The sequence below is a fragment of the Bos grunniens genome, chromosome 4, assembly GCF_055505025.1.
Source record: "Bos grunniens cultivar Pamir isolate PY7600 chromosome 4, Bosgru_T2T1.0, whole genome shotgun sequence".
Lineage (NCBI taxonomy): Eukaryota > Metazoa > Chordata > Mammalia > Artiodactyla > Bovidae > Bos > Bos grunniens.
In genome coordinates this window covers 95,495,762-95,515,805 of record NC_141168.1, presented here as the reverse complement: position 1 = coordinate 95,515,805, position 20,044 = coordinate 95,495,762, and the positions used below count along the sequence as shown (strand labels likewise).

Genomic DNA, 20,044 nt, shown 5'->3' with positions numbered 1-20,044 from the left:
ACCCTACCACCTTTGTGCTGCATTTACTTATCCACAACACTGCAGCTCTCTCATACATAGGAAAACTCATCAAAAAATATTATCTATAATAGTTTTTAAATGTAAAAGAGAACTACATGAGTCTAGTCCACTGATTGGTTCTATAGTTGTTGTTTAGTCACTAAGTCGTGTCCAACTCTTTTAGGACAGCACGGACTTTAGCCCATCAGGCTCCTCTGTCCATGGAATTCTCCAGGCAAGAATATTAGAGCGGGGTGCCATTTCCTTCTCCAGGGGATTTTTCTGACCCAGGGATCAAACCTGCATCTCCTGCTTGGCAAGCAGATTCTTTACCACTGAGCCACCAGGGACGCCCATTGATTCTTTTGTTCCACCTTAATTCCTGATTTCCAAGATTCCTTCTGGCATCATCTCCTTTGTATGAAAGGAGATATCCTTTCAGAGTACATCTTCTGGCAACAAAATTATCTTTGTTTCAATTACATGAGATTGTTTTTGTTTTACCTTTATTCCTAAAGTATATATTTTGGTTGGATATAAAATACTGAGTTAATACTATTTGTTTTTGGAACTGTAAAAATCTTGTTCTACTTTCTTCTGGTTCCCATGTTTTCTCAGGACAAATTTATAGTCTTTATAATTGTTGTTCCTCTATTAGCAGTGCATCCTTTCTCTCTGGCTACTTTCAAGAGTACTGTCTTACTTTTCAGCAATTTTGCTTACAAAGAATCCATGTGTGGATATCTTTGGGTTGAAAGTGAAAGTTAAAGTGTTAGTCACTCAGTCCTGTCCAACTCTTTGTGACCCCATGGACTGTAGGCCACCAGGCTCCTCTGTCCATGGAATTCTCCAGGCAAGAATATTGGAGTGGGCTGACATTTCCTTCTCCAGGGGATCTTCCCAAGCCAGGGATCAAACACAGCTTTCCTGCACTGCAGACAGACTCTTTAGCCACTGAGCCACCAGGGAAGCATAATCTTTGATAATCTTTGGGTTATCATGTTGTAATTACCTGAGCATCTTGCATCTGCAGTTTTATATCTTTTATCAAATTTGTGAAGTTTTTATTCAAAATTTCTTCTACATTTTTTTTCTAAACTGTACTTTTTCCTCTCCTTCCAGGATTTAGATGACCTGATACTTTCCCACACATGAGAAGCACTATTAATTTTCTTTCCCAATTTTTTTTCATTCAGTAGTTCAAACTGAAAAACTTTCAATGATTTATTTTTAACTTCAGTGGTACTCTGCCATTTCCATTCTGTTATTAAGACCATCCAGTAAGTTTGTGGGTTTTTTTGATTACCTTTTTTTTTTTTTTTTCAGTTTTAAGATTTCTATTTGGTTCTTCTTTATATTCTCTATCCTTTCATTGACTTTTCATCTTTCAAGAACATTTCCCCTTACTTGTTACAGCATTTATGTACCAAGCACTTTAAAAGTATTTTTTATAAAATTTTAACATGTGTGCCATCTCAGCACGGGTATCTATTAGTCATCCTTTCCCACGGGAGTTTAAATTTTTCTCACTCTTTGTATGTTTCAGAACAGATCAGATCAGATCAGTTGCTCAGTCATGTCCGACTCTCCGCGACCCCATGAATCGCCGCATGCCAGGCCTCCCTGTCCATCACCAACTCCCAGAGTTCACTGAGACTCATGTCCGTCGAGGCAGTGATGCCATCCAGCCATCTCATCCTCTTTCATCCCCTTCTCCTCTTGCCCCCAATCCCTCCCAGCATCAGAGTCTTTTCCAATGAGTCAATTCTTCGCATGAGGTGGCCAAAGTACTGGAGCTTCAGCTTCAGCATCATTCCTTCCAAAGAACACCCAGGGCTGATCTCCTTCAGAATGGACTGGCTGGATCTCCTTGCAGTCCAAGGGACTCTCAAGAGTCTTCTCCAACACCACAGTTCAAAAGCATCAATTCTCTGGTACTCAGTTTTCTTCACAGTCCAACTCTCACATCCATACATGACCACAGGAAAAACCATAGCCTTGACTAGACAGACCTTTGTTGGCAAAGTAATGTCTCTGCTTTTGAATATGCTATCTAGGTTGCTCATAACTTTCCTTCCAAGGAGTAAGCGTCTTTTAATTTCATGGCTGCAGTCACCATCTGCAGTGATTTTGGAGCCCAAAAAAATAAAGTCTGACACTGTTTCCACTGTTTCCCCATCTATTTCCCATGAAGTGATGGGACCAGATGCCATGATTTTTGTTTTCTGAATGTTGAGCTTTAAGCCAACTTTTTCACTTCCCTCTTTCACTTTTATCAAGAGGCTTTTTAGTTCCTCTTCACTTTCATATGTTTGAGTGACCTTAGATCATGTTATGTATATTTAAGTAATAGCCTTTCTCATCCCAAACTCTCCCTGCACATTCCATTTCTTTAGTGCACTTCTCTTCAGCACTCCTACCAGGAAGACGGGGTCCCATTCACCCCATTTTGTACACATTTCCCATGACTGCACCTGTGCCCAGTGCTAAAGAACAAGAGAAATTAAAAACAGCACCAGTGCTCTCACCCCACCTCTTAAAACTACAGCAACTCTGGTTTCCGGTTTAAGATGGTGGAATAGAAGGACATGTGCTCACCTCCTGTGACAGCACCAAAATTGCAACTAGCTGTTGAACAACCATCGACAAGAGGACACTGGAACCCACCAAAAAAGATACCCACATCAAAAAACAAAGACGAAACTGCAACAAGATTTTAGGAGGGGCACAATCATGATAAAATCAAATCCCATACCCACCAGGTGGGTGACCCACAAAGTGGAAAACAATAATACCAAAGAAGTTCTCCCACTGTTGTGAAGGTTCTGAGCCTCATTGGCAGGGTTCCCAGCCTGGGGATCCCTGGAAAAGAGGACTTGGGAATCCCCAGGAAATCTGACTTTGAAGGTTACCAGGATTTGATTACAGCACTTCCACAGGACTGAGGAAAACAGACTTCACTCTTGGAGAGCATAAACAAAATCTTGCTGAAGGGACAGAGGCACTGGTAGCAGCAGTCCTGGAAGGGGCCCCTTGGTATAAGCCCTCTTGGAGATCATCATTAATCCGACTAACAGGGAGGGAGCACAATGCCACATTTTATCAGCAGATAATTGGATTAAAGCTTTACTAAGCACAACCCTGCCCACCAGGGCAAGACCCAGTTTTTCCCACAGGAAGCTTACACAAGCCTCTCAGCCTCCTTAATCAGAGGGTAGGCAGAAGAAGCAAGAAGAAGCACAATCCCATAGGAGCTAGAACAAAAACCATATTACAGAAAGTTAATCAGAATGAAAAAGCAGAAAGTTAGGTCCCAGATGAAGGGTCAAGATAAAACCTCAGAAAAACAACTCAATGAAGTGGAGATAGGCAACCTTCCGGAAAAAAGAATTCAGAATAATGACAGTGAAGATGATGCAGAATCTCAGGAAAACAATGGAGAAGAGAGAAGAAATGTTTACCAAAGACCTAGAAGAACTAAAGAACAAACAAACAGAGATGAATAATACACTGGAAAGAATCAGTCGCACAATAACTGAGGCAGAAGAACAAATAAATGACCTGGAGGTCAGAACAGTGGAAATCACTGCCACAGAACAGAATACAGAAAAAAGAACGAAAGGAGATCAAGACAGCCTAAGAGACCTCTGGAACAACATTAAACACACCAACATTTGCATTTTTCGGGGCCCCAGAAGAAGAAGAGAGAAAGGACCTGAGAAAATACTTGAAGAGATAATACTGAAAACTTCCCTAACATGGGTCAACCAAGTCCAGGAAGCACAGAGAGATCCAGGCAGGATGAACACAATGAGAAACACACTGAGACACATAGTAATCAAACTGACAAAAATTAAAGATAAAATATTAAAAGCAACAAGGGAAAAAGGACAAGTAACATACCAGGGAACTCCCGTAAGGTTATCAGCTAATTTCTCAACAGAAACTCTACAAGCCAGAAGGGAATGTCATGATGTATTTAAGGTGATAAGGCAGAAGAACTTACAACCAATACTTTACCCAGAAAGACTCTTGTTCAGATTTGATGGAAAAATCAAAAGTTTTACAGACAAGCAAAAATTGAGACAACTCAGCACCACCGAACCAACTTTACAACAAACGCTAAAGGAACTTCTCTAAGCAGGATACACAAGAGAAGGAAAAGACCTACACAAAATAAACCCAAAATGATTAAGAAAATGGTAATAGGATCATACATATTGATAATTACCTTAAATGTAAATGGATCAAATGCAAGAACCAAAAGACAAAGACTGGCTGGGAAGATGAAAACATATGCGTGTATGCACCTCCACTTACCACATCACACTATTTAACCCCCTAAATTGTATATAATTATTTTATATTGCTAGGTTAATCATGTTTTCATTATGGCTTACAATTGTAATGATCTTTTAGGTTTTGTATGGCTATTGATTGTGAAAACTAATAAATGTTTCCTACTACTGTGATTTGTGCTTAATACAATAATCATATCATGATTGGTCAAAAGAAAATAACAGAATATTACTAAAACTATCATTTAATAGAAAAATCTGTAATCACTTTTCAAAATCCAGAAGGATATCAGAATTATCTTGGAATTTTTTGAAAAATACAAATGCCCAGGTATTGTTTTTTTCCTCCAAAGCTCCAGATGTGTTTCTAATGAGAAGCTATGTTTAAAAACAACTGGACTATATGATGATCCTTTACTTTTATCTAGTTTGTTTCACTTTTTTTATTTCATACTCAGTGTTCCCATTTCATTTAGTTTATGTTATCCAGTTTCTCCATCTTTTTTTTTTTTTTTTGATCTTCATTCTCCAGCCTTTACCAAGCATAGAAGAAAATATTTTGTTCATATATATACAAAATATATATATATATACACAAAATATTTTGTGTGTGAGTATATATATATACACACACACAAATATATATACATATATATGTAGTATATACACTATATATTTTAGAAAACTTATGAATTTTTGCCTAGCTAAAAATTTCTGATATTTTGATTCTACTTGTTTGACTTAGTATGACTAGAATGCTAGATTTCTAAATTATATTCACTCAAAATTTTGATGTAATTCCATGTATTTGGGCATCTAGTATTACTGCTAGAAGTCTACAAAGTTTATCATCTTAATGATTAAAAAAAACTTGAATGAGGCCTGAAACTTCCAATCCCATTCTGAGAATATAAGGACATACTATGCTGTTAAAACAAACAGGCAATTGACATGGGATACAGTCTCACTGACTCAAGTGCAGGCTGAGCTCAGATCTCACAGAGTGTCATGCTAGTGTCCCTCATTTGTTTCCATACCTTATTCAAGACTCCACACTGTATTTAGTTCAATTAAGCAGCTTCAGCTTCATGCAACAAATTCTGGTTAAATTCTGTTTGGAAGCTTCATGCAACAAATTCTGGTAAATTCTGTGTGCATTTATTTTTATTCTATGACAAATATTTTCTAATTTTCCTTGTTATGACTTCTTAGATATACCCCTCATTTAAAAGCAGACATTTAATTTCCAAATACATGGAATTTTTAAAAGTATGTTTGATATTAATTTATTTTATATTAATTTATCATTTAGATGGTTTCTTCTCCGCAATCACCCTCTGAGTTTTTCCAGTCTTCTAACTTTATTGAGGCTTTTAATGGCTAAGTCAAAGATCTAGCTTAGTAAATGTCACGTTGCACTTTAAAATATATGAGTTATTTTCAAATTTCTTTTGATATTGATTTCTAACATAATTCCACAGTAATAAGAGAATGGATTCTGTATGATTTCAATACCTTTAGACCATGAAATTTTTGTACCTAGTTTTATGTCTCTGGATATGTTCCAGTGTCTCCTAATTTATAGTCTATGGGAACTTGAATAGAATTTGTATCTTACTATTGTGTGAAAATTGTATAAATCCTAATTATGTTCAATTGGTTCATAATGCTTTTCAGCATATATTCTTCTACTTCTCTGTACATTCTTTCTATTAATTTCTGAGAATTTGACATTGAAACTACAACTAAAAATCTTAATTTATCTACTTAAACAATCTTACATACAGAACTATATGTAATTTTATTCTGTATTTTCCAAGTCTCCTGTAAATGTGCTATCATATTTTCATAATTTAAAAAATAAAAAAGAAGCAAAAAATACATAATAAAGTTATGTGTAGAATAGAAATTCTACATTGTGAAAGGGAGCTACAGAAATTTCACTTTACCATTTTAAGTTCCTTGTATACTTCTAATGCTAATTGATAAAAACTGTAATATATGAAGCATTTTCATAACTTAGTATTTCTAAAATTCTGTGATTTAGGAGGCATATTCTTAATTGTAGCCATCCATGCTGCTGCTGCTGCTAAGTCGCTTCAGTTGTGTCTGACTCTGTGTGACCCCATAGACGGCAGCCCACCAGGCTCCCCCATCCCTGGGATTCTCCAGGCAAGAACACTGGAGTGGGTTGCCATTTTCTTCTCCAATGCATGAAAGGGAAAAGTGAAGTGAAGTCGCTCAGTCGTGTCCAACTCTTCGCAACCCCATGGTCTGCAGCCTACCAGGCTCCTCCGTCCATGGGATTTTCCAGGCAAGAGTACTAGAGTGGGGTAGCCATCCATAGAGCAGTGGTAATTACTGATTTAATGTAGTTTGATTAATTATACTGTTTTCTAAAAAATATTTTAAGTATTTTTCAGCAAAGTTGAGGAAAAAGGATATTTAATCATTTCCCATATAATCCCTGCCCCACACATGCATAGCATCTCCTATTATCAACTAACCACCTGCTGCTGCTGCTGCTGCTAAGTCGCTTCAGCTGTGTCCGAGTCTGTGCGACCCCATAGACAGCAGCCCACCAGGTTCCCCCATCCCTGGGATTCTCCAGGCAAGAACACTGGAGTAAGTTGCCATTTCCTTCTCCAATGCATGAAAGTGAAAAGTGAAAGTGAAGTCGCGCAGTCATGTCCGACTCTGTGCGACCCCATGGACTGCAGCCTACCAGGTCCTCCGCCCATGGGATTTTCCAGGCAAGAGTACCGGAGTTGGGTGCCATTGCCTTCTCCGAACTAACCACCAGAGAATGGCAAATCTGTTACAGTTGATGAACCTACACGGACATAACAAAATCATCTGAAGTTCATAGTTTACATTAGTGGTTCACTGTTTTTGTTGTATCTTCCATGGTTCTATGGGTTTGAATAAATCTATGACATGTACAGGCTACAGTCCATGGGGCTGCAAAGAGACATGACTGAGCGACTAACGGACATGCAATATATATCTATCAAAAAAAAAAAAATCACAGTGACTCTAATCAAAGAGAAATGTTCACTTCCCATAGAATTTTAGACTTCTCTGAGCCCCCATTTTTCCCTTTGTCAGTGTTACTACTGCCATATGATTGCATGTGGCACTGAAACGCTTGTTGAGTAAGAGCAAAGAAGAAAGGGGAGATATCTTCACTCCCCAAATACTGAGAAATTCCTTTCCTACTTCTCTTTTCTCGGAGCTCTGTCAACTCCAACTGCCACTTCTGGATTTTGGGCTACCCTGGACCCAGATCAAGACACAGAAGACTGTGACATAATTCACTGCCAGTTAGGCAGCACTTCAAATTCAGGTTTTATTCATTAACCCACCTTTACTATTTACTTTGAAGCCTGAAACAGCTGTTCTATGTATTCTGTCCAAGTTTTACAATGTCATTCAATAGGAGCAACGGAGGGGAGTGATCTTGCTCCATCTTATCCAGAACCAGAACCTTGCCTGCACTTTTCTTTCTCAATGGTATAAAAGTAACATTGCTTCTTACAAGCAATGCCACCTTAAACTCAATGAATCATGGTAGAAATGAAATACCTGGCCACATGCCTCCCTAATCTCATAACAAGACCACGTTCTGGGTGACAGCTGCTTAACAACATTGTCCACCTTATACCAAAATAGTAGAGACCATCTAAACCTTTAAACTTTGAAAGCAAAGTCACACTGTCTATCACGTGCATACTTAATTAGGCAAGAGTTAATAGTCTACAGCGGAACCCTAAATCAGATGCTTGTGGACATGTGTGCTCAGTGGCTCAGCTGGGTCTGATTCTTTGCAACCCCATGACGTGTAGCCCATGAGGGTCTTCGTCCATGAAATTTTCCAGGCAACAATATTGGAGTGGGTTGCCATTTCCTACTCCAGGGGATCTTCCTCGGTTAGGAGACCTAGGGATCAAACCTGCATATCTTGTGTCTCCTGCAGTGGCACGCAGATTCTTTACACTGAGTCACCTGGGGAGCCCAAATCAGATGCTTAGAGACTTAGAAAGTAATATAAAAATCTCAGCTGAGTCACTAGGTCACATGTAGTAGAGAAGACAACAGTGTCAATACCAAATCCAAGTAAGCATTAATCAAAGCCCATAATGATATAAGGGCTTCCCTGGTGGCTCAGACGGTAAAGAATTTGACTTCAACGCAGAAGACCTGGGTTCAACCCCTGGATCGAAAAGATCCCCTGTAGAAGGGAATGGCTACCCATTCCAGTATTCTTGCCTGGAGAATCCCAAGGACAGAGGAGCCTGGAGGGCTACAGTCCATAGGGTCGCAAACACAACTGAGCAACTTTCACATTCACTTCACTTTCATTTCACATAATGATATAATATAGAGACAACAGCTCAGAAGGTCAGCTGTCTTTGTGCAGAACCCTACAATGCTACAGCTACATATCATTAACTCCAAGAGGAAGAAGTGAAAAAAGACATAAAGGTCCGTCCAGCAAAGGATCCTCCTCTGCCTCTGTTTATCTCTTTGCTTTCCCAGGAGTTGATAGTAGCAGAGAAGAACATTAACACATTTCCAACCCTCCACCCCGGAAAAGGCGATGGCACCCCACTCCAGTACTCTTGCCTGGAAAATCCCATGGACAGAGGAGCCTGGTGGGCTGCAGTCCATGGGGTCGCTAAAAGTCGGACACGACTGAGCAACTTCACTTTCACTTTTACGCATTGGAGAAGGAAATGGCAACCCACTCCAGTATTCTTGCCTAGAGAATCCCAAGGACGGGGAAGCCTGGTAGGCTGCCACCTATGGGGTCGCACAGAGTCAGACACAACTGAAGCGACTTAGCAGCAGCAGCAGCAGCAACCCTCCACCCTGGGGGTGCATCAAAGGACTCCTAGCATGGTATCTGGAATTTACCCAATTCCAATTGATAAATGTATTTTTACCAATTTTGGGGCAATTGGGCAAATGTATTTTGCCCAATTTTTCAATGTTTCACAGCTTCATTTGTCAAACTCTTTTGAAATTCTCTCAAGTTTCAATCAAGTTGTAAGTACAGAGGAATATCTTCAAAGCTTTCAATCCACTAATTTAATGTGCCTTGAAAACTACAATTAGCCCCCTTTGGTTAGGATATATAGTTTTAACAAAATGTATTCATACACAATGTCTTTTCTAACTAAATTCCTATATAGGAGATATAAAATATGAATCTCAAAGCTTACAAAGCTGGCCAAGATCTAATTTGTAGTATCAGTTCAGTTCAGTCACTCAGTCGTGTCCGACTCTTTGCGACCCCATGAATTGCAGCACACCAGGCCTCCCTGTCCATCACCAACTCCCAGAGTTTACCCAAACTCATGTCCATCAAGCCGGTGATGCCATCCAGCCATCTCATCCTCTGTCATCCCCTTCTCCTCCTGCCCCCAATCCCTCCCAGCATCAGGGTTTTTTCCAATGAGTCAACTCTTTACATGAGGTGGCCAAAGGATTGGAGTTTCAGCTTCAGCATCAGACCTTCCAATGAACACCCATGGCTGATCTCCTTTAGGATGGACTGGTTGGATCTCCTTGCAGTCCAACAGACTCTCAAGAGTCTTCTCCAACACCACACTTCAAAAGCATCAATTCTTCGGCGCTCAGCTTTCTTCACAGTCCAACTCTCACATCCATACATGACCACAGGAAAAACCATAGCCTTGACCAGACGGACCTTTGTTGGCAAAGTAAGGTCTCTGCTTGTTAATGTACTCATCTTCTAAATATTCTTCTAACTGCTCTTGAGCATTAGAACTCTTGGTATATATAAAGTATCAGGTGTTCCTTGAAGGGTTAGAAAACAAGTGCAATTTGGAGACTTCATTCAAATTCATAAAACAGTAATACATAAAATCTTTAATATACACAGCTTCCTGCACTACTGTTATTGTTGTTCAGTCTCTGAGTCGTGTCCAACTCTTTTTGCGGCCCCACTGAATGTAGCCGGCCAGGCTCCTCTATCCATGGGATTTCCCACGCAAGAATATTGGAGTGGGTTGTCACTTCCTTCTCCAGGAAATCTTCCTGACCTAGGGATCAAACCTGCATCTCTTGCATTGGCAGGCAGATTCTTTACCACTGAGCCACCAATCCTGTTTACTGTATGAAAAACCCACTGACACATTCATAAAGAGTAAGGAATACCTAGACATATGTTTCCACTAATTAATCATGAATAGGCACTCATAAGTGGTCAGAATGGTGTTTGTATTTTACAAAAAAACTTCAAACACAGTGGTGAAGAGAGAATACTAAATTAGTTGTATAAGCAAGTAGACAAAAGATCCAGAAGTCGGTCTTCAATTTTCTTAGAAACATCTAACATGATGATTTCCATCAGGCTTTATCCAATATATTGACCTCTTCAGTCAAAATTTTAGTGTAAGAAAGAAAGAACTAAATCAAACCCAAAGAGAGTCATCTCCAAAAGATGTCAAGCCCTAATCCATTCAAAGTGAGAGCAGTCATTTTCTATTCTCCTGTTCAGTCCACTGAACCAAAAACCAATCTCAGAGGCTATTTTTGGTCTTATATGAAAAATTTTAAAGGAGTCCTAAACAGAATCACCATTGCCAAGCAGTGAAATAGCCATGTCAGTTCCACCTGTACACTGATGCCGGAGGTTCCTCTGAACACCTTGCTAGAGGAAGTGTTTACAACAGTTAAGGGAGGAGGCAGGCAGCAAGGAGAAGCAGTCACCAAGTCATGACTACAGGACAAGTGGACAACAGGGACAGTAAATACGGACTGGCGAAGGAAAACACAGAGACCCATGCTGAAAGGTCGAAATGGGCTCCTCAAAGTCAGCTTTCTTGTCAACTGTGTATGTTTTACCTGGAGAACAATGGTATGTAGGCAGACTTTTTTAAAAGACATTTTATATCAGATGTTAACCACATTTTTAAATGAGTCACTGAATTCAAATGAAGTTTCCTACCTTGCTTCTAAAAATAAAGAGCAGACGTGTGACATCTTATCTCTTGCACATTTTCACATGCAAGGATATTACTTTTTTCCAAGTAAATGATGCAATACTTTTCAAAGTATATATTCTTTCTTAATTAAGAGAAGTAAATCTAAAGGAAATGCAATTTTCTAAGGCTAGTGACTCATCAGGATATATATAAAATGCATTGTATTGTTAATTAAAACACAAATATCATGTTTTCATTTTTTATTACTTTTTTCCTACCTACATCAGAGTTAAGCATAACTGCCTGGCTTTTGTCTGTTATCAAGTCTTATTTAGCTAGTCACTTAATACCTCATTGTGACCTTAGATTTTGAATATGACAGATTTACTTGCTTATGCTTGAATAAGCCAGAGCTTGACTGTGAAGAAAGCTGAACACCTAAGAATTGATGCATTTGAACTATGGTGTTGGAGAAGACTCTTGAGAGTCCCTTGGACTGCAAGGAGATCCAACCAGTCCATTCAGAAGGAGATCAGTCCTGGGTGTTCTTTGGAAGGAATGATGCTAAAGCTGAAACTCCAGTACTTTGGCCACCTCATGCGAAGAGTTAACTCATTGCAAAAGACTGTGATGCTGGGAGGGATTGGGGGCAGGAGGAGAAGGGGACGACAGAGGATGAGATGGTTGGATGGCATCACCGACTCGCTGGACATGAGTTTGAGTAAACTCCAGGAGTTGGTGATGGACAGGGAGGCCTGGCGTGCTGCAATTCATGGGGTTGCAAAGAGTCGGACATGACTGAGTGACTGAACTGAACTGAATAACAAATTAAGGAAATTATAAAGTTAAACAAAAAAGCAAACTTCACTTTATCTAATCTCCACCCAAATATTAATTTTCCAACTTACATTTTTTCCAGTAAATTCAAAGGAAAACAAACTGCTATTAAATCATACTGCAGACTTCTTGTTCTTGCTAATTAAAGCTTGACGCCAATGCCCTTACAGATTCATGTAAGATACAGTCAGTACTATTCAAGACAGTAAGGAACAAACAGTGAATTATTTACAAAGTAGTTATGGTATTAATGTGAAAATTTGGAAAATTAAATACCATTGTCAAAAGCCAGACACATCAAAAATTACACTTTCCATGTAAATCTTAGTTGTCATTTTGCATTATCCAAAAAGCATGGTTAATAATAAAATGGCATCATCACTGACTAGTGAGAAAAACCTGATGAGGATGTACCACAGATGTACAAAACTGAAGTACTTTGCAATATGCTTGAAAAGACTTGAAAGTAACTATGTACTTGAAATGTCATTATTTTAAATGAAAATAATAAAGAATCACTTAAAAACAAAAACATTAGTTTCTCCATATAAAGCACACGTGACACTATGCGTTTTCCTAAGCTCAGTAACACTGAATCAGTTTTATTCACATGTAATTTGATTCTATTCCTTTCAGCACCAGAGCCAACTTAAAAGTATATTTAGCTACTTTCAATCAGTTCAGTCGCTCAGTCATGTCCGACTCTTTGCGACCCCATGAATCGCAGCACGCCAGGCCTCCCTGTCCATCACCAAATCCCAGAGTTCACTCAGACTCACGTCCATCGAGGCAGTGATGCCATCCAGCCTTCTCATTCTCTGTCGTCCCTTTCTCCTCCTGCCCCCAATCCCTCACAGCATCAGAGTCTTTTCCAATGAGTCAACTCTGCGCATGAGGTGGCCAAAGGATTGGAATTTCAGCTTTAGCATCATTCCTTCCAAAGAAATCCCAGGGCTGATCTCCTTCAGAATGGACTGGTTGGATCTCCTTGCAGTCCAAGGGACTCTCAAGAGTCTTCTCCAACACCACAGTTCAAAAGCATCAATTCTTCGGCGCTCAGCCTCCTTCACAGTCCAACTCTCACATCCATACATGACCACAGGAAAAACCAGAGCCTTGACTAGACGGACCACTGTTAGCAAAGTAATGTCTCTGCTTTTTAATATGCTGTCTAGGTTGGTCACAAACTTTCCTTCCAAGGAGTAAGCGTCTTTTAATTTCATGGCTGCAGTCACCATCTGCAGTGATTTGGGAGCCCAAAAAAATAAAGTCTGACACTGTTTCCACTGTTTCCCCATCTATTTCCCATGAAGTGATGGGACCGGATGCCATGATCTTCGTTTTCTGAATGTTGAGCTTTAAGCCAACTTTTTCACTCTCCTCTTTCACTTTCATCAAGAGGCTTTTTAGGTCCTCTTCACTTTCTGCCATAAGGGTGATGTTATCTGCATATATAAGGTTATTGATATTTCTCCCAGCAATCTTGATTCTAGTTTGTGCTTCTTCCAGCCCAGCGTTTCTCATGATGTACTCTGCATATAAGTTAAATAAGCAGGGTGACAATATACAGCCTTGACGTACTCCTTTTCCTATTTGGAACCAGTCTGTTGTTCCATGTCCAGTTCTAACTGTTGCTTCCTGACCTGCATACAGATTTCTCAAGAGGCAGGTCAGGTGGTCTGATATTCCCATCTCTTTCAGAATTTTCCACAGTTTATTGTGATCCACACAGTCAAAGGCTTTGGCATAGTCAATAAAGCAGAAATAGATGTTTTTCTGGAACTCTCTTGCTTTTTCCATGATCCAGTGGATGTTCTAAGTAAAAAAGAGTTCAATTTCTTGCCAGCTTGTATGATTTCTTTAAAAAACTGTATGAAACATAAAAAAGCAGGCATATGGGGATTTGTAGCTGATTGTGCATAAATACTTGACATTGAAAGAAATCACCTGGATCAATGATATTAAAAATAAAAATCTATTTTCAGAATAAAGTCTAAATTTCTGAATGAAAAGGAGATACTGTAATTCCAAAAAATCAAGTTCCTTTCAAATACAGTGCTTAGCAAATGGAAAGCATTATATAACTTGGAAAAGATGTGAATTTTATAGATATTAATATTAATGTTCATAAAAATATGAATATTACTATTTAAAGTAATATTAACTAAAGCCCATTAAAAATTAAATGATTATCAATTTTACCTATTCTTTCCACTTTTATATAAAACACCATAAGGCCTCTTTATAGCACTAGCTTATTTGGGTTTATATAATCATAATCAGGAGAGAACAAAACACAATTATTTTTAAAATACTCCAGCCACAAAATTAAAAAATATTAAAAGATGAGATCAAGGATGATGGTAGAAAATAAATGCAATATTTTAGTTAGAAATCCCTTGCTGCTAAGTCACTTCAGTCGTGTCCGACTCTGTGCGACCCCATAGATGGCAGCCCACCAGGCTCCCCCGTCCCCAGGATTCTCTAGGCAAGAACACTGGAGTGGGTTGCCATTTCCTTCTCCAATGCATCAAAGTGAAAAGTGAAAGGGAAGTCGCTGAGTCGTGTCCGACTCTTCATGACCCCATGGACTACAGCCCACCAGGCTCCTCCATCCATGGGATTTTCCAGGCAAGAGTACTGGAGTGGGGTGCCATTGGGGCTTTCCATCCTAGAAAATTTTAGCATATTGAAACTTTTACCATGATATGGTCAGTCTATTCAATCAAATTTAGGTTTGGGACTATTTGACTGATATATGCAAATGTAGATAAAGTATGTTACTGCTGTAATCACTTTAATAGTCTGAGTAGGTCTGAGCAGGTAGAGCAGGCTTGGGTGGGCTCAGCCAGCTTGTGTGACAAAAGTACAATATCTCTTTAAATGGCTGTTTACAAACTTATCAGTCAATCTACCTATTAACCACATTAATCCCTAGAAAAGTTTATATTTTAAATTTCACACACAATAGAACCCTAAGAGAGTTAAAATTAAAGAACAATGACCAAATCCAATTCTATACGTCAGAAGGAGTATCAAAAATGCTTTGCTTTGAATAAAAGTAAATTTGTGATTCACTATACATTTTTCAATGCTATGTTGTCAAAGACTGTAAAAGAAATGTGAGAGTACTACTTATATATGTTTCTTATTATTGAACAGTTCACTATAAATGGAAATCCATATAAATACACTGATGGTAAAATAAATTAAGCTTAAAAAAAAACTTCTCTAATAACATAAAATAAGTCAGATTCTGAGACTTGCTATAAATCACAATTTGAAGATTTCAGTAAATCTCTAAATTATCTGTTTACATACAGACAGATTAATTTCTCTGAGAATTGTCATTCAATTGTTCAGTCGGGTCTGACTCTTTGTGGCTCCATGGACTGCAGCATGCCAGGCTTCCCTGTCCTTCACTATCTCCCTGAGTTTGCTCAAACTCATGTCCATTGAGTCAGTGATGCCATCCAACCATCTCATCCTCTGTCATCCCCTTCTCCTACCCTCAATTTTTCCCAAGATTAGGGTCTTTTCCAATGAATCGGCTCTTTGCATCAGGTGGCCAAAGTATTGAAGCTTCAGCATCAGTCCTTCCAATGAATATTCAGGGTTGATTTCCTTTAGGATAGGCTAGTGTGATCCTCTTGCTGTCCAAGGGACTCTCAAGAGTCTTCAACACCACAATTCAAAATCATCAATTCTTTGGTGCTCAGCTTTCTTTATGGTCAAACTTTCACATTGATACATGGCTACTGGAAAAACCATAGCTTTGACTAGACAGATCTTTGTCAGTAAGGTGATGTCTCTGTTTTTGAATATGCTGTCTAGGTTTGTCATAGCTTTCCTTCCAAGAAGTAAGTGTCTTTTAATTTCATGGCTGCAGTCACTATCTTCAGTGATTCTGGAGCCCAAGAAAATAAAATCTGTCAGTGCTTCCACTTTTCCCCCTTCTATTTGCATGAAGTGTTGGCCACCTGATGCAAAGAGCTGACTTATTTGAAAAGACCCTGATGCTGGGAAAGATTGAGGGCAGGAGGAGAAGGGGACGACAGAGGATGAGATGGTTGGATGGCATCACCAACTCAATGGACATGGGTTTGGGTGGACTCCGGGAGTTGGTGATGGACAGGGAGGCCTGGCGTGCTGTGGTTCATGAGATCACAAAGAGTCGGACATGACCGAGCGACCGAACTGAACTGAACTGAACTGATGGGGCCAGATGCCATGATCTTAGTTTTTGAATGTTGAGTTTTAAGTCAGCTTTTTCACTCTCCTCTTTCACCCTCATCAAGAGGCTCTTTAGTTCTTCCTCACTTCTACCATTAAGGTGGTATTATCTGCATATCTGACATTATGGATACTTCTCCCTGCAATCTTGATTCCTGCTTGTGACTCATCCAGCCTGGCATTTTGCATGGTGTACTCTGAATATAAGTTAAATAAGCAGGGTGATAATATATAGCCTTAACGTACTCCCTTCCGAATTCTGAACCAGTCCATCGTTCCATGTCTGGTTCTAACTGTTGCTTTATGACCGCATACAGGTTTCTCAGGAGACAAGTAAGGTGGAAAAGTAGAATACTAGAACATGTTAACTAAATAAAACAATTTCTCTCTGCAAACAATTTCCAAAACTAAAGCCCCTGTGATTATACTTAAAATGTAGGCTTTTACATGATAAAGCCTACTCTTGACATTAATAATATATAGGCAAAGTATTGAAATGTGTTGAATCCTCACTGAACCATTTACTAACTTCTTGCAAAATAGATCAGTTCCATTTTACCTAGGTACTAGAGATAAGACTTTACAAAGAAACCAAACTAAGTTTTTAATTTCCTTCTGTTGAGAACATAACCAACTACATCACGGTTTAGGCATCTTCTCCAGAGTCATGTTTATACATTGCCTGACTCATATGTAAATATGTGTCAACATTTTGATTTATAGCTATAGATCATCTGTTTGCATACACACAGATGCCCAAATCATTACATTAATAGTTTGAAACACAATACTGTCAAAGCACAAAAAAATATAAAGATAAAATACAAATACAGAATGTCACACACAGAGAAGAGATTTCAGTTTTCTGAATGTGAAGCCAGATGATTGCTGAACAGGCTTTGCATAAAATAAGATTTTTTAAAAAATGTTGCATTCACAATTCCCACTCAGTGTTTTTTTTTTTTTTTTTCAACTTCAATCAAGGTCACATCTCAGTCAGTATCTGAGTACATCATTCTGTCCTTAATCTAGTTTTGAAGGAGTAAATTACAAACAGATTGTAAAGTACCACACTTGCTTCAGTACTGGGGGCGGGCCCCTCTGATTTTGGCTAGGACCGTATACACACATACACAGCAACAACAACAGTGCTGTCCAGAGACAACTGATGGTCACAGCGGGGAAGGGAGGGAGGGCAGAGTGCCGCCAGCGCCTATGAAGTAGAGATCATGCAACTACTATGATGCCAAACACAGATCCCTGAACAAAGAAGGACCCAGCCCAAAATGCCAATAATGCCAAGGTTCAGAAATTGTGATGGAAACTGTGGAGGCTGCAAAAATACAGAATGAACACATCTCGTGCATCATCATTTCATTCCTAGCACAGTGTCAAGCACATTTAATAAATATTTATTGATTATGAAATAAACCACTTCTGTGCAGTTGAGCTACGAGAGATTAAAAAAATGAGACAAGGATTATTATATATATAATACCTAAAATCACAAAGCAAAATCAAAGTCATTGTCAAAACTAAAAGGAACTAAAGATCATTCAGACCAATTTCTCTTTTTCAGAAAAAATTTTTTCAGGCAAAAGATGCTGTCTAATGTAACGTGTTGGCAAGTGTTGAGAGGAAATAGTTTTCTGAATAAAAACAAAATACATTTACAAATCAAAATGTCAGTTTTCACTTCTAAAATGTCAATGTCACCTACTTTTTTCAGATTAATAAAATATTTCCTTCATAAAAGTTAAACCAATGTAACATAAAGCATGTATGATAGTCGCTCAGTCATGTCCGACTCTGTGACCCCACGGACTGCCGCCCGCCAGACTCCTCTGTCTATGGAATTCTCCAGGCAAGAATACTGGGGAGGGTTGTCATTTCCTTCTCAGGGGATCTTCCCAACCCAGGGACTGAACCCAGGTCTCCCACATCGCAGGCAGATTCTTTACTGTTTGATTACCAGGGAAGCCCCAACATAAGTCATAATAAGTGATATTTCAAAGCAGGAAATAAAATAAAGGTAATTATTTTTCAAAAAACCCAAATCACAGACCTCCCTGGTCTACAAGATTTATATTTCTGAGAAGTCAGGGCTTTAAAATGTCATGAGAAATTCTGAACTGGCTTACAGTTTTGAAACACAGGAACTGACAGTCACAAGGCCAAACATACCCTTAATAATCGATTCAGCTGCATACAGATCTCGTTTGTAGGTCACCTAGAGAACAGATAAACTTCATTAGATTTAACAGAGAAGAAAGGAATGTTAAAGCAATAAAATAATGCCCCCAAGGAAATTCTTGATTTTGGAGAAACCATAAACACACAACACTGACAAGTTTTAAATTATAACAACATCAGTTTATTCAGAAAAAAATATATTTTACTTCTACAAATGCTTGAAAATCTGTTTTTAAATCTTTGAGTAAATTGTTGTGTGGCAGTTGTTACCAAAGTCTTATTAATATAAGCATCATATCAAAGAAAATGTGGTAGCATTTACATACAAGTATTAGAATTATTATTTAATGGGTTTTTTGTGGGAGGAAATAAGGAAAAGAATATATTTGAAAATTACCAAATTGCATGTTCAGTTGAAATGAGATGATTCTCAAAGACCAGTTCACAGTGAGGGTCTTCTGAATTGAGTTTATCTGTGTACCCTCAGATAAGGCTCACCTTTTTAATATTTTTACTAATGCATGACTGACTGACAGCCTGGAGGCTACCATCATGAATGTCAGAACAATCGTGATCTTTGCTTAAGAACATACAGCCTCTTTGCAGTTATAACCTGTTCCTTGTTATATAACCTGCCACGGTCCTACAGCAGATAGTTCTCAGACCACACGCAGTGAGCTCAGGAACAGAACATGTCAGATGCATTGCACTGTAGAACTGCTTTTCCTTCACCACAGAACTCAAGAAGAGAGTAAATAATAAAATCTATTAGTAAGTACTCTAAGGTCTTAGGAGCTTATCATTCAAGCGCTCAGATGATTATGATGCCAGTGTCTCAAAACCCGCTTTGAGAAATAATTAATACCTTTCCATATCAATAATTTGGACAATTTTTCTCCAGATTATCTCCGAACTAAACTTGTGCAAAAACTGTTCAGCTAAGTGGTTCACGGCACTTCCACCCAAATAGGTTTCCCTGCTATGCCTAGATCCCGGCAGGTAAACCACCCTGGCCCAAAATCTATATCTTACAACTCAGAACTAATGTAGTAGCTGACTTGGATGACAAATGGAACTTTTCTCAAGCAGTCAACCAATCTATTAAAATCAAGTATGACATTGTTAAATTACCCCTAAAACAAGCAATGCCAACCAAAACCAGTACTACAGTTACTGATCCAAAATATAGCTGTATCATCTGGGGGAAAAAAAAAGTAGTAAACAGACACTTAAAGCTTCAGACTCTGCATTTTACCAAATGAAAGACTGCATTGATCTCATTCGCTCATGTAATAAATATATCTCAAATACCGCCACATCATAGGTCCTGTTCTAACGGCTGCAATAGAGCAATGAACACAGTGAGCAAAACTCAACCTGCAGAATCAACGTTTTAGAGATACACTTCTCTTAGAAGAAGTGAATAAAATATATTTGTTTCCATGAAAACCCAAAGTTAACTAGACAGCTGAAATCAGCACTCAATATTTGCAATTTAGATGAGAAAAGGCTTTTATTCCCTTTAACTGT

At 38.7% G+C, this 20,044-nt stretch overlaps 1 protein-coding gene across 32 annotated transcripts in view; it reads right to left on the bottom strand.

The window, feature by feature from the left end:
- CRPPA (CDP-L-ribitol pyrophosphorylase A) overlaps positions 1–20,044 on the bottom strand; it is a 388,463-nt gene that overhangs the window by 248,636 nt on the left and 119,783 nt on the right. For 27 of the 32 annotated variants that reach the window (XR_015162880.1, XR_015162881.1, XR_015162886.1 and 24 more), the window contains one exon: positions 18,506–18,551. The exons of 4 other annotated variants lie outside the window; for them this stretch is intronic. Coding sequence is in view for 25 of the 28 variants with exons in the window: in XM_086397547.1 (XP_086253673.1) it covers positions 18,506–18,551 (46 nt within the window). In the remaining 3 variants the exon portion in view is untranslated. Of the gene's footprint in view, positions 1–13,874; positions 13,957–18,505; positions 18,552–20,044 lie in introns of those variants that run through there. One more of the 32 variants, XM_086397570.1, reaches the window with a different exon arrangement.